We start from the raw sequence: 13,822 nt of genomic DNA, 5'->3' as shown, positions 1-13,822 counted from the left end.
GAGAGAGAGAGAGAGAGAGAGAGAGAGAGAGAGAAAGAAAGAAAGAAAGAAAGAAAGAAAGAAAGAAAGAAAGAAAGAAAGAAAGAAAGAACTAGTTTTCTTCTGATTCCAGCCCATGTGTTGGTTCTAAGATGCAAAGAATGCTCTCCATTTTTATTTGACATAAACATGAGTTTTGAGACATAAATGGGCCACAGTGTCACATACATTAAGGTCCTTTTGCCTAGCCACTGTGACTCCAGGTAGGAGTAGCACCATGGCTGTAAGTGGCCATAGAGTGAGCATCTTAAGATTCCTGGGCCCTTTCTGTCAATGCCCTGAGAGCTGGACCAGCCTATGACAGATGCAGCTCACTTTCCCTCATCCCGTTCTAATCCACAGAGGTAGAAAATGCTTCAAGTCTATCTTTATCCTCACCACTGCTACTTGCCAAGCATTCTGTTGTTTGTTTTGGTGTTTTCCCCACCTGTTTAGACAAAATGACATATGCACAGTGTGCCTTAAAAGAAAACAAAAAAATGACACTTACTTGAAGTGTTTAAAGTTCAAAGTCTGTTTTTGCTTGAACAAGGTCTAGTAACAACATGTCATTAGAGCTGGCTGCTCCCAGGAATAACCCAAAGGACCCTGGATGGTTAAAACCCAAGCAGATTTTAACAACTGAACACATTGTACCATACATTGTGAGTGAACAATGATGGGCGTCTCAAGGTATTAATCTTAAGGAATTAACTGCATAAGTATATTACAACTAGATACATACTAACTGGTTCCTAGCTGGTCATGGTAGTTCAGCCTGTAACCTCAGCACTAGAAAGGCTGAGACAGGGCATTGTTATCTTAAGGCCATTCTGGGCTATCTAGCAAGATCCTACCTCAAAATAAGTGAATAAATAAAAGATTGATTCTTTAGCCCTGTAAACAATGGCCTAGGGCTTTGTCTCTCTTGGAGATTGTGATTTACAGAAAACCTACTATGTGCTAGGTACTACTCATAAACTCTCTGACCATATGAATCCCTTTAAATCTTCCTAAAGACTATACCATGGATAATAATTTCCCATTTTTCAACAGAAGAAACAGTGGTATAGAAATATTGAATAATTTTATCTGAGTGGCACAGCTATAATTTCTGGAAAACAAATTTGAATTTGAATTTACACATAGCCTTAGTTCTTTTCTAAAATACCTTATGGCTCATATACTGTCAAACCACCAAGAACTCAGTAGACTATGATTTCAAATTTAAAATGTCTGTCATGTTTGAAAAAGGCCTAGAAGTTTGGGGAAGTATTTATAAACTTTATTTCAATTTTACACCGTGGGTTAGTCATTTCTTCTCTGTGCTGCATAATTCTGTGTTATAAACATGTTTTACATTTTTTTTATCTCAACAGAGTGGTATTTACTTACTGCTGATTAAGGATAGAGTGTGGGCTTGATTTCTCTAGTCAGTTATGTAAGGACTTTCTATCTGCTCTTTGGTCCTCATAATTATTGTCTCACTGGCCAGGAAATATTCCAGTTATCAGAGGTGCCATGGTTACATTAATCATGCCCCTGCTCTTGGACATCCAGGTCATTTTTTAATCTTCTAGGAAAGATGAAGATGACATTCACTAGGTCTGTAAACTTTCCATCTAACCATCATTGATAATAAACTTATTACCTTTCATTACAAGTCGGAAAGGCAGAACAATCTGTCTTTCAGTTTCTCTGTTCTATACCCTGTAGTGTTATGATCATATTGTGTGTGTCCTTAGTAATGCAATGAACATACTCATAGCAGTATGTAACTCAAAGGCATCATCCTATGTTGTCCCTTCTAAGCTGAAAGCCAGTCCCCCAAAACTTAAAGTATAAATACCTAGAGCAAGGATCCCAAATAGCACTTCAGAAATTGAAGTGTAAGGAGTGAGGGAGAAATGCCACCTCAACTGCACTTCTGGCCTTGTCTCTCCACCAACCTCTCCCACTGCCCAGATTTCTGTGCTAACATTTGGAGATCAAAGCATAGAAATATGATATCTGGTGGTATTGCTCTGAATTAAAAACCCATGCTGTGAATGTGTGATCCGCGTCATGGGTAGACAGGGCCTTTCCTGCTACAGTGTAATTGTTGGATGCATCTGTGCACTTACTTAAAGCCCATCTGTACTCCTATACCCAGCACACAGCATCCCCTTTCCCCAAGTCAGGTGCCCTGAGCAGCCGGTTGGGACACCTCTTTCAAACATTGAGAGTGAGATTTTTCTAATCAACCCTCATTATGCAAGACAAATAATTATAATGATGCCTAGAATCTTTAAATTTTAAAAAGTATTTGGAATACTTCTATAAAAACTAATATATACATATATACACATATATGAGAGATTTTATTCTTGGAATAGTTGATATTTTTCAAAGCTTGAATCTGCACTATTTATGGGTTTTGCACTATAAAACTCTGCAGCCCAGTCACATGGCTCCTTTTTCCTAAGCCATCTGTCACAGAGGTCTGGAATTTTATGTGAATGTTGGTTGTGCAGCCTTAACCCAAGTTGTTTTTTTTTTTAATTTTTTTATGAAAAATGTCAGCAACTACAATATTTAGCATTTTACTTTACATTGGCCATTAAACTTGATTAGTATTGCTCTGTTTCATTGCTATAGTTACACATCAGCTACAAAGCAAAAAAAAAAAAAAATTGTGTTGATGCCCAACTGGCAGAATGTATTGTGAGCTCATGTAAGAAAGGGTCTGGTGGCACCGATACAGTTAATATCTTGGATTTTTTTTTGTAACTGAGGTTTATTAATGCTGGTATAAAAATGTATTTGATTTTATACAGATGGCATAAGATGCTGTGGTTACTATGTTATTATCCCGGATAAGCTGTAATGTCAAATTCAGGGCTTAAAACTATCACAGGAGATTAATCTGTTTGCTAAAAGGGGGACAGAAAGATATGGCCAAAGCATCTTAGTCTGCCACGTTAGAAGTGTATTTACCTCCCGTACATGCTGACGGGCTGAGAGACTAGATGGGAACTTTGCAGGTAAAACAAACAAAAAGGAGAGAGCCTTTTATTTCTATTCAAACACAAGCAGCAATTGTGGCCTATGTGACAAGGGTATCATGGCGACTGCTTCGAAGAGGGGCATGAAAAAGGCTTTATAAGACATGGGTCCTGGGCAGGGTCTGGTGACTGTAGGGTTGTAGATCTTGCTAACATAACCAAAAAGACTTCTCGTTTGCCAACTAAAAAGGAAAAAAATCAAAAACTTGTCAAGAAGTTAGCTAAATTGATGGGTGACACAGCAAGGTTATTTGCTCCATTTGGAAAGTTAACAGGCCTATTCTTCCAGCTTTTGGGGGCTCCGGTAATGTTAACAAAAGTCACCTACAGTGCAAATCTTGAAAAAGAACCAGGCCACAGACAGAGGGAGAGGCTACTCCTCAGAAACAATGAGCCTCTTGGTCAAAGGCTTCCTGGAGGAGGTAGGCCTGGAAAGCCTCATCACTATTAAGTCTCACATGAAGCACTAGAAAGCAAGCACCTTCACCCTAACTCTTCATTTTAAAACTGAAACCCCCAGGTCCCCAGGGTGAAGTCAGTCTACACAGCTCACTTCTTCCCACCCACCTGTCACAGTTTACCCAAGCATCTTTCGGTGCAGATGATGTAGGGTGCATGTTGCTTTCCTACTCCCAAATACTCCAGAAAATTCTCTTCTAGCTGCTTATATTTGCATATTCATGATATTAGATTAATATAATAATTCAGGGACTTGGGAAGTTATACATCACTTTTGCTAAAAACAAATATTAATGTTTAAAATGGTAAGCTTGGAATAATACTCCTGTCAGGTAGAAAAGATTTTTTGAAGCTAAACTTTAAAAATATGCAAGAATGTAAAACTATTTTAGCCAGTGCATCTTATTTATTAAGCTTACTTTGTTTAAACCCAGAAATATGACGCATACTCATGGGACTGTTCTTTAAAGTCTGCCTAAGAATTGAATGTTACCTAATGCAAATCAGAAAGCTGGATTTAAAAGCAGATATTCTTCCGTAAAAGCTTACATTTTGAATTATCCCTTAAAAGCCCCACATGACTCTAACCACAAACTGCTGAGATGTTTTCTCTCTGTGTTTCTGTTCTCCATCAGGGAGCTGAGATAGAAGTGGATGAAAACGGCACATTGGACTTAAGCATGAAAAAAAATCGAATCCATGACCAGTCTATACCCCCAACTTCCTCACCCACTACAATTACAACCCCATCCTCGTCCCCATTCAACACAAGCAGCCTTCTGGTCAATGCTGCCTTCTGTCAGGCTCTCTGTGGTCCAGAAGGCTGGAATGTGCCCATCAACTATAGCAAATCCCATGGAAAGACAGAGGAGGAGAAAGAGGTATTGTGTCAATGTTTGTCAACGAGATTTCCACCCTAAATTTTCTTTCACATTCCTGTCTTTACAGAAGTGTTATGCCTTGCTTTAGATTTCCATTTTATTTTTATGGGTATGAGTGATTTGCCTCCATTTATTTCTGTATACCTCATACATGCCTGATGCTTATTATGATCGGAAGAAGCGGTCAGATCCTATGGAACAGGGGTTATGGATGATCATGAGCCACTGTGTGAGGGCTGCAAACTGAACCCAGGGCCTCTGCAGGAGCAGCAAAAGCCATTTCCTCAACCCTTATGCCTTTTTTAGATCATGATAAAGTAGTCCTTTTCAATTTCAGATGCAACTAATTAATGATCTCAGCTTTTCAGGTCATTTGTCTAGATTAACACCGCTACAGTGTGTTTTGTTCACACAAGGGTGGAAGCTGTCCTCACAGTAGCCTGTAAGGAGCAATGCATTCTTCAACACTTTGAATCAGAGTGAAACTGAACCAGGGACAGTAAGAGCCTTAAAATGCCAAAGCCATGCCTTTGGTTTCTTAGAGTCCCTGTGTGAGCAAGTCTGTGGAAAGTTATGTAACTCCAAGGTCACATATACTGGACAACTAAATGGAATCCGTCCCAAAGTCCATGAGACATACTCACTGGCCAAAGTTTTGACGAGAGAGCATCCAACTCTCTCGTTTCTGGAGAGTGAGCCATTGGCTTAGCGTGAGCAGAAGCTTAGCTCCTACATAATTACAAAGGTAACCTGTTGATGAACGTAAGTGGTCCTATTGTGATATTAATTAGGGATGTTGTTGATGGGCTTTCCCAGGTGGTGTATTTAGGGACTGACATATCTATTTGCTGAAGAAATTCTTATAATCTTGCTGAGCTGTTTGAGTTTCAGACACTTGGATTGGGGTGTAAGAGGAGGTCAATTTTGATTTTTGGTTACTATGTCAGGAATTAAAATTAACATCTACAGAAGTGACCACAGGCTAGGAGGTTCTCCACTCCTTTCTCCCTTCTTCTACATATTTCCTCCAGCATCTCTAAGGAAAAGCAGTGAGGTCCAGGAGACATACTGGGCAAAAAGTTCTCACCTCCATCATGGTGCGCACCTGGCCTCAGTCTTGGCACCAAATGCTGGGGTAAAAAGACGGGCACGGGGCACACACCTGTAAGTCTTTAATTCTAGCACTAAAGAATCCGAAACAGGAAGATTGTGAGTTCAAGGCCAGCTTCAAGGCTCACTACATAGTGAGACCCTTTCTTAATGAACCAGCAAAAGCAGCACAAATGGGTATCCGCTGTTGTGATCAGAGACATCAGTCTGGAAGAAACCTTGCCCCTAGGATTCTGTGGATCAACATCAGCCATGCCAATCTGTACCCCCACCTGGAAGACAAACAGACTCATGAGACAGCAGCATTCAGTAGACTGGCACCACTGTACCCAGCTAGGTGGAGCTCTTCAGACCTTTACATAGACACCATCAGTTAAACATCCCTAACCTGAAAATTCTGATGTGCTCCAAAACCCCAAATACTTTTACTGTCATAGGCAGTTTATTGGTCTGTGGTGCTGTCTACAAACTTCTCCCAGTGCCATCCTGTGTATGCAGAAGAACCAAAGTCACACCCTACTCCCAGGAGCTGAAGAGGCAGCAGGCAGGGTGCTGGGAGCTGTTGTGGGCAGAATAGAATTCATTCTGTTTCAAGGGAAACAGTGTAGTACCTTGGTGCCCCATGTCAGCCAGGAAGGTGTGATTCTGAGTTGTAATGTAGAAATGAGCCCTTGAGTGTGTGGTTCTTTCATAGAGTCTCCAGGACAGTATGGCTTTCCCTATGTGTCTGTGCCTTCTGCCACTGCCTTCTTATCTATTGTGCTTACATTACAGTCAAGCATGTCAGAAAATGAGTCTACTAACAACATTTTATCTTTGCTTTCCAATCTGTTTTATGAAATTTTTTTTTGAAAAAGAGAAGCATTTGGATTCGTCTTCGTAGTTGTATGGATCCAAATGTTTTATGGTTTCCCCTACTTCAACATATATTTGTGACTGTTTCATTTATCTGTGTACATACAGGGACACACACACACTCACACATACACATATACACACATAGCAGAAGAGAGGGAGGAAGGGAGGGAGGGAGGAAGGGAGGGAGGGAGGGAGGGAGGGAGAAAAGGAAGGTTTCTTTAGTCTAGTTCACAGAATGACTTACTTTAGGTCTAAAAGGGCTGTCTTACTCTACAGTTTTCAACCTGAATTTTTGGAAATGGAATTTAGAAGGCACATTGGAATTCTATGCCACTAACACTGTCCACAACTGTGGGGATGCTCTACTTGTGTAGACACACTGTGATTTCCTGAGCGAACTAAATACTTCTTTCCTAGATATTCACAGTTGACAGAGACTCACACAAAAGTGATACTCAGCCATTGAAACTCCCTGGTACAATTACATACCTTTGTTTTTTGTTGTGTCATCTGTACCAAGTATTCTATGAAAAGAGAGTATTTTTGACATGCTGTATTGAATCTTGAAGATAACGAGGATGAGGTTTGATAGCATTTTTTTTTTTGAAAAGTAAGTTGGATTAAATAATGTATATTCAGAATCCTTGTTTAGAAGACATCAAAGGAACACCATATACAGTAAGAAAAACACAAGGACTCCATCTGAAGCCTGTCGTATTATCCCAACAAGTTTACTAACATTTTCAGAGAAGAGAATTGATACACAGGAAGGTATGGTTGTTGGTCCTTGTATCACAAAAATTAAGTGATTAGGTTGAACAAAAAAGTAAAGCAAAATGGGGTAAATGTATTTAGAAGGAAGAAAGCAAGCAAGCAAAGGAGAGAGGAGAGAGAGAGAGAGAGAGAGAGAGAGAGAGAGAGAGAGAGCAACAGAACAGACATTGCTAGGGAATATTAAGAAACATTGGAAAGGGAGAAAAATGTCATGGCAGAGGAGGAAACAGAAGAGGAAGAAAAAAGAGATTAAGGATCAAGAGATTGTTTGGGTGAGGTGTGTGGAAGCTGTCATAGCCTTGGGAGCTCCAAGGATGAAGACTAAAGTGTGATGGCCTGGCAAGTCTGCGACATGTGGCTGAGGAAGGGTCCCTTTGCTATACTTGTTTAGGGACACTGTGTACACCTCAGGAGTTCATCGTGAATGTTTGAAGATCTGGAAGGATTCCTCTCATTTGCCCCTACCTCACAGCTCTCACATCACCGGAAATTGAGTGATTATTTCTAATTCATTGTTATCTAGTTCATATGCACAACAGTTGCTTAATTTTTGTGGTAATTTTCAGAAAATATTGTCTATCTCTCTCAGTGAAATAGCCTGTCCAGATGCCCTCTAAAAAATATCCTGTTTCTGGAAAAAAATCAAAATATCTTAAAAGGAAAGCACTGAGAAATAACTAGGGCTGTCATCTTTATTCAACTGTCAGTTCTCCAAAGATTTCAGGGCTTAAAATTTTAAAAGTGCCAGATGCTATTATCTGTTATTCATGTTACCATTATGTTCTGGTTTTTACTGAAGTCAATATAACCTTCCATCTGTACATTGAAAGATCTGGGTGCACACGTATACTCTCTAAATACACACACACACACACACACACACACATACATACATACATACATACATGCCTTGCTACCACATCTTATACAAAACAAAATTACTATTTTCAAATCTAAACTTTTTTAAGTGTTAAATAACAGTCTCAAAAATATTACTGAATTCTGTACTGAATGTTATCTGAAAATTCATCTAGTATAATATGTTTCTGTAACAGGACCAATTTTGACAATTCTTTTAGCTGTGGCCACATGTATTTACTTTCTCTGCTGGTTTACAGAATACAAGGTAAAGCAAAAGCAGAAAATACCAACAATTGAAAGCATTATAGTTTTAAAAGTTATGAAATATTAAAAGGTCATCACCAACAAAGCCATCTTATAAAACCCATTTACAACACTGCCACACCAAATTAAATAACATATATCTAACCAACATTGTTTTATATGCATTTTAGCTACATAATAGTTTGAGCTTTAATATAGATCATTTCCTTTAAAATCATTCCATAATCCCACATTCCATAAGACACAGATTTAATCCTCAACCAGAAACCTTCCCATGATTGGCTGTAAATGGACATGCTAAGGAGGGGCTAAGGTGGAATGGAACTGCTCCTAAGCCAAATCCATATTAGAGTGAGTGGGAGAATGGGCAGTGTAAATCACCATGATCAGGAATCCTTTCATTTCAGCCATTTTCATAGTAAAGCTTTCAAAACAAGCTTCACTGCTTCACTTGCCTACCTTGCTGCAGAGGGGGGTAGGGGACATTGAAACAGCCATTCTCTGCAGTTTATACACATACACATTTCCCTTCCAGTACATATTGGTATCAACTATATTGTTAGTAGTAAAGTAACACAGAATATTTTGCAGCATAAAGAATATGAAGGTTGGTATTGTTCCACACTGGTGTCTGTTAATTAGGCATAAAATAGCATTAATTGAGTTATTTCTACTAGTGCCCAACCTGTGGTATAATCTTCCTTTTGTTTTGCTGCTGCTGTGACAGCTGGACATGTAAAAAAATGATTCCTGAGTTCATTAGGACGTGTTTATTTAATGAAAAAACTTGAACCATACTAATATAATATACTAACAACCATTCAGTTCAAGAAATGTCTCCATATTCAAAAAGACATGAAGTTTTAAAAGGAGTTCTTTCTTAGTTATTATCCATCACTCTTTGGATGAAGGTCTATAACAATAAAATAAAATCCTTTTTATTTTTATAAATATATCCTTTTATTTATTATGTTTATTCTTTCTATAAATCCTTTGCAGTACTCTACTCATGTCTTCAGGCCAAGCTCAAACATGACACCAGTAGTTTCAAATCCAGTTGCCTTTTCAGAATTCCTTAATGTCTTCTGCCTCTTTCTCTCCCCATTTACCTGTTTTTGTTTGTTTGTTTGTTTGTTTGTGCTGTTTTTGTTTGTTTGTTTTTCAGAAAGAGCCTGTGAACTCCCTAGAAAATTTAGAGGAAAAAAAGTTTGCTGGAGAGGCCTCTATCCCAAGTCCAAAGCCCAAGCTGCATACAAGAGATCTCAAGAAAGAATTAATCACGTAAGTCATGCTCAGCCACCTGCCCTAAGAGATTCTGCATTTAGAAGACATAAATTTACAACTGAGAGTGACAGTGACTTACACATGAAAGTTGTACCTACTTCAGGACAACTGAACTAGTTAGCATATACCTATTCTCAGCTCTGCACTACAGGAGGTTCCAAAGGTGTATATGTAGAGGTAAGAAACTCTGTTGTTTAAAAACAAAATAGAGATACACTCATGGTCATAGATTTTTCAGTTAAAGAGATATTGACTCACAGTATCTAAATCCTGCCTTCAGGAAGTCAGCTAACTTTGTAACACTCTAGAAAGCATGACTTGGGAAAGGATGGTTTTCATTCTTTTTTTGGGTTTTTTTTAACTCAAAATTTTGAGTTCAAGGAACAATTATCATGATGGATACAAAGTATACATGAATCAAACCTTCACACTGTAACCCTGTGTTATTTGGCCTTTGGTCTCTGCTACAAAGTACCAGACTTTATCCATTGAAAGAAAAATTAAAAAGGCTTATAATGTCTTGTGGATTTGGAAGTTCTGATCCATAGCCACTTTTCTCTGTTGCCTTTGGGCTTGTGTTGAAGCAGAAAGAACTTTATGACAGGAGCATATAATGGAGAGAACACCATGTTGTGTTTGTAACAAGAGGGGTCCCAATATACTCTGTTGGGTGCTTACCTAGAGTGATGTCCCAGCAGGCCACACTCCTTGAGGTTTACCACCTGTCAATATTAACATGATCTTCAACACGTGACATGGCCTTTGAGATATACTTCATTACATTATACATCTACATTTACTTATTACTGCATAACTACTTCATTACTTATGCATTTAAGATATACTTCAGAGTAACCCCATGAATATGACAATTAATATGTGTCAATAAAAGCAAAATAGAATACATGCAAACCTGGAGGCAGCAATGAGAATGAGTGGGTGGGAGGGTGAGTGAATCAGTGAGTCGATGAGTGGGTAGGTGAGTAAGTAGGTGGGTGAGTGAGTGGGTAAGTCAGTGAGTAAGTGGATGAGTAGATGGGTAAGTGGATGGGTGAGTGAGTGGGTGAGTGAGTGGGTGAGTGAGTGGGTGAGTGAGTGGTTGGATGTGGGGGTGAGTGAGTAGTGACAGAAATTATGGAAATAATTTCCCAGCAGAAAAAAATGTGGAATGATATACAAATATGTTGACTTCCAATTAGAGTGTCTCGAAAAGAGTAACCTTTCTCCTTGGGCACCATACCTTTCCATTAAAAACTCCCCCCAAACAGCTTCAAAGTAGACTCTCTCATCCCTTCTTCTTAGAACTAAGCATCACAGGAAAATTGTTAGTGTGCATGGCCCTATTTTTCTCCTACATCTGTTGCATTCTTCCAGCTCCACCTAAGCCACTGTCCTCGGGAAGCCCTCCACAACCCTTCCACCTTTGGTCTGGAGGTGGGTCCTTGACATTTGCATACCTGACAGACAGCAGGTTTGGTGACCATGACCCCCTTACCTGAAGACTGTCCTTTCCTCACAGCGATTGCTTCCTAGACTCAACAGATATCTCTGGTGACTGAACTTCCTGCAGCTCAGACCTGAGACTTCTTTCTCCCCTTCCTACTTTTCTGGGAGCTGCCATCTCTGGATTTAATCTCTGAGGCATATCCCATGGGAACAGAGCATGTCCTCCTTCTAGACCCTACTTATTAGGCAACCCAATCTCTTATTTCATGAGCACATGAAGGGCACACTTGCCTCAGGGCCTTACAATTGCTGTAACTCTTCCCCACGGTCTCCGAAAGGAGTCCATATTTGCCTTAGTCAGGGTTTCTATTCCTGCACAAACATCATGACCAAGAATCAAGTTGGGGAGAAAGGGTTTATTCAGCTTACACTTCCACACTGCTGTTCATCACCAAAGGAAGTCGGGACTGGAACTCAAGCAGTTCGGGAATCAGGAGCTGATGCAGAGGCCATGGAGAGATGCTACTTACTGGCTTGCCTCCCCTGGCTTGTTCAGCTTACTTTCTTACAGAACCCAAGACTACAAGCCCAGGGATGGCACCACCCACAATGGGCCCTCCCACCTTGATCACTAATTGAGAAAATACCCTACAGCTGGATCTCATGGAGGCATTTCCTCATCTGAAGCTCCTTTCTTTGTGATTACTCCAGCTTGTGTCAAGTTGACATGGAAAAACCAGCCAATTCAATCAATACTCTTGTCTCTTAGTCATTCCCTCCACCATCAATTGCCAGAAAGGCCCTTTACCCACTGTGGTTTCTCACCCCAAGCGCTGGTTTCAGGAACCTTTCTTCACCAGGATGCACCAGTATCACCAACTTACCAGTGTATATAATTGCTTCCTTTCTGATCTCTATTGCCTGCCCACCACCCTGAGAATGAGTTCCAGCCAGCATGGATACTCTTATTTCCTCGTTTTGTGGTCTACCTGGCCGAATAAATATTTCATAATATATACTATATACTTCTTAGATACTCAAGCTACGTGTACAGTAGCCTGTGATACAGTGCATATTTCAAATGCTGGACAGTACTAAGTATGGGACTTGTACAAAATAGATGTCCATAGATCATTGCTTGGAGAGGACCAGTTTGCAATCTGACATGCAGTTAGCCCTTTCTTCCTTATTATTTTACATCCACATTGCAGCTCCCCTTGCCTCCTCTCCTCCTACTTCCACCTCCCACCCTTTCTTCTGTTCCCAACTCCCCTCTTCTTAAAGGAGGGAATCCGCCCCCCAGAGACCAACCTAACCCTGGGCACATCAAGTCACATCTTCTTCCATTAAAGCCAGAAAAGTTACCTTAGCTAGGAGAAAGGAATTCAAAGGCAAGTATCAGATTCCAAGTCAGAGAGAGCTCCAGCTCCAATTGTTAGGGGACCCACATGAAGACCAAGGTACACATACGCTACATATGTATAGGGGGCCTAGTACATGCATGATCTTTGAGCCCCCATGGGCCCAGGATAGTTGTAGGTGTTCTTGTGGTGTCCTTGACCACTCTGGCTCCCTCAGTCCTATCCCTGATTCTTCTACAAGACCCACTGAGCTCTGCCTAATATTGGCCTGTGGGTCTCTAAATCTGTCTCCAACAACTAATTGATGAAGCCTCTCAGAAGACAGTAATGTTGGATCCTGTCTGCAACTAGTTTTTAAAGAAGCATGCAGATTGGCACTCTTTACAGATTCTGTAGTCAAGCATGAACAGTTAGTTGCTAAGTTCAAGCTTCACTTGGGTCTTACTGGTTTACACAAGGTGATGAAGGGTACTGGATAAACCAGAACTCAAATTTCTCAGAACATTTTCTTTCCAGGAGGCCACGTATGAGAGCCAAGCAATTGTTCTCACTTGAATCTGCCATTTGAACTTTTGCATCAGCATTTTTTTTTTAAGGTGACACCACTTTAATGGCAGAGACCTGTGTATTTCTTTTTTTCTCCCCCCAAGGTCTGATTTTCATTATTTTACATTTTTATTATTATTTTCTTTTTATGGTTTTTTAAATTTATTTACTATTATTTTCTTTATTTACATTTCAAATGCTATCCCAAAGGTTCCTTATACCCCACCCCCGCCCCTGCTCCCCTACCCATCCACTCCCACTACTTGGCCCCGGCCTTCCCTTGTGCTGGGTCATATAAAGTTTGCAAGACCAAGGGGACTCTCTTCCCAATGATGGCCGATTAGGCCATCTTGTGCTACATATGCAGCTAGACACTAGCTCAGGGGGTACTGATTAGTTCATATTATTGTTGCAACCCCCTACAGCTCCTTGGGTACTTTCTCTAGCTCCTCCATTGGGGGCCCTGTGTTCCATCCAATAGCTGACTATGACCATCAACTTCTGTGTTTGCAAGCACTGGCATAGCCTCACAAGTGGCCATTATATCAGGGTCCCTTCAGCAGAATCTTACTGGCATGTGCATTAGTATCTGGGTTTGGTGGCTGAAGATGGGATGGATTCCTGGATGGGGTAGTTTCTGGATAGTCCATCCTTTCATCTTAGCTCTAAATTTTGTCTCTATACCTATATCCTTTCATGGGTATTTTGTTCCTAATTCTAAGGAGGAGTGAAGTATCCACACGATGGTCATCCTTCTTGGTTTTCTTGTGTTTTGCAAAATGTATCTTGGGTATTCTAAGTTTCTGGGCAAATATCTACTTATCAGTGAGTGCATATCTAGTGACTTCTTTTGTGATTGGGTTACCTCACTAAGGATGATATCCTCCAGATACATCCATTTGCCCAAGAATTTCAT

The 13,822-nt window shown here is 40.2% G+C and overlaps 1 protein-coding gene across 1 annotated transcript in view; it reads left to right on the top strand.

Annotated features, from left to right (window-relative positions):
- St18 (ST18 C2H2C-type zinc finger transcription factor) overlaps positions 1-13,822 on the top strand; it is a 110,434-nt gene that overhangs the window by 71,751 nt on the left and 24,861 nt on the right. The window contains exons 11-12 of the mRNA XM_029533387.1: positions 4,157-4,402; positions 9,435-9,550. Coding sequence (XP_029389247.1) covers positions 4,157-4,402; positions 9,435-9,550 — 362 coding nt within the window. The remainder of the gene's footprint in view (positions 1-4,156; positions 4,403-9,434; positions 9,551-13,822) is intronic.

The sequence above is a fragment of the Mus pahari genome, chromosome 22 (assembly GCF_900095145.1).
Source record: "Mus pahari chromosome 22, PAHARI_EIJ_v1.1, whole genome shotgun sequence".
Taxonomy (NCBI): Eukaryota; Metazoa; Chordata; class Mammalia; order Rodentia; family Muridae; genus Mus; species Mus pahari.
This window is presented reverse-complemented; position numbering and strand designations above follow the sequence as displayed.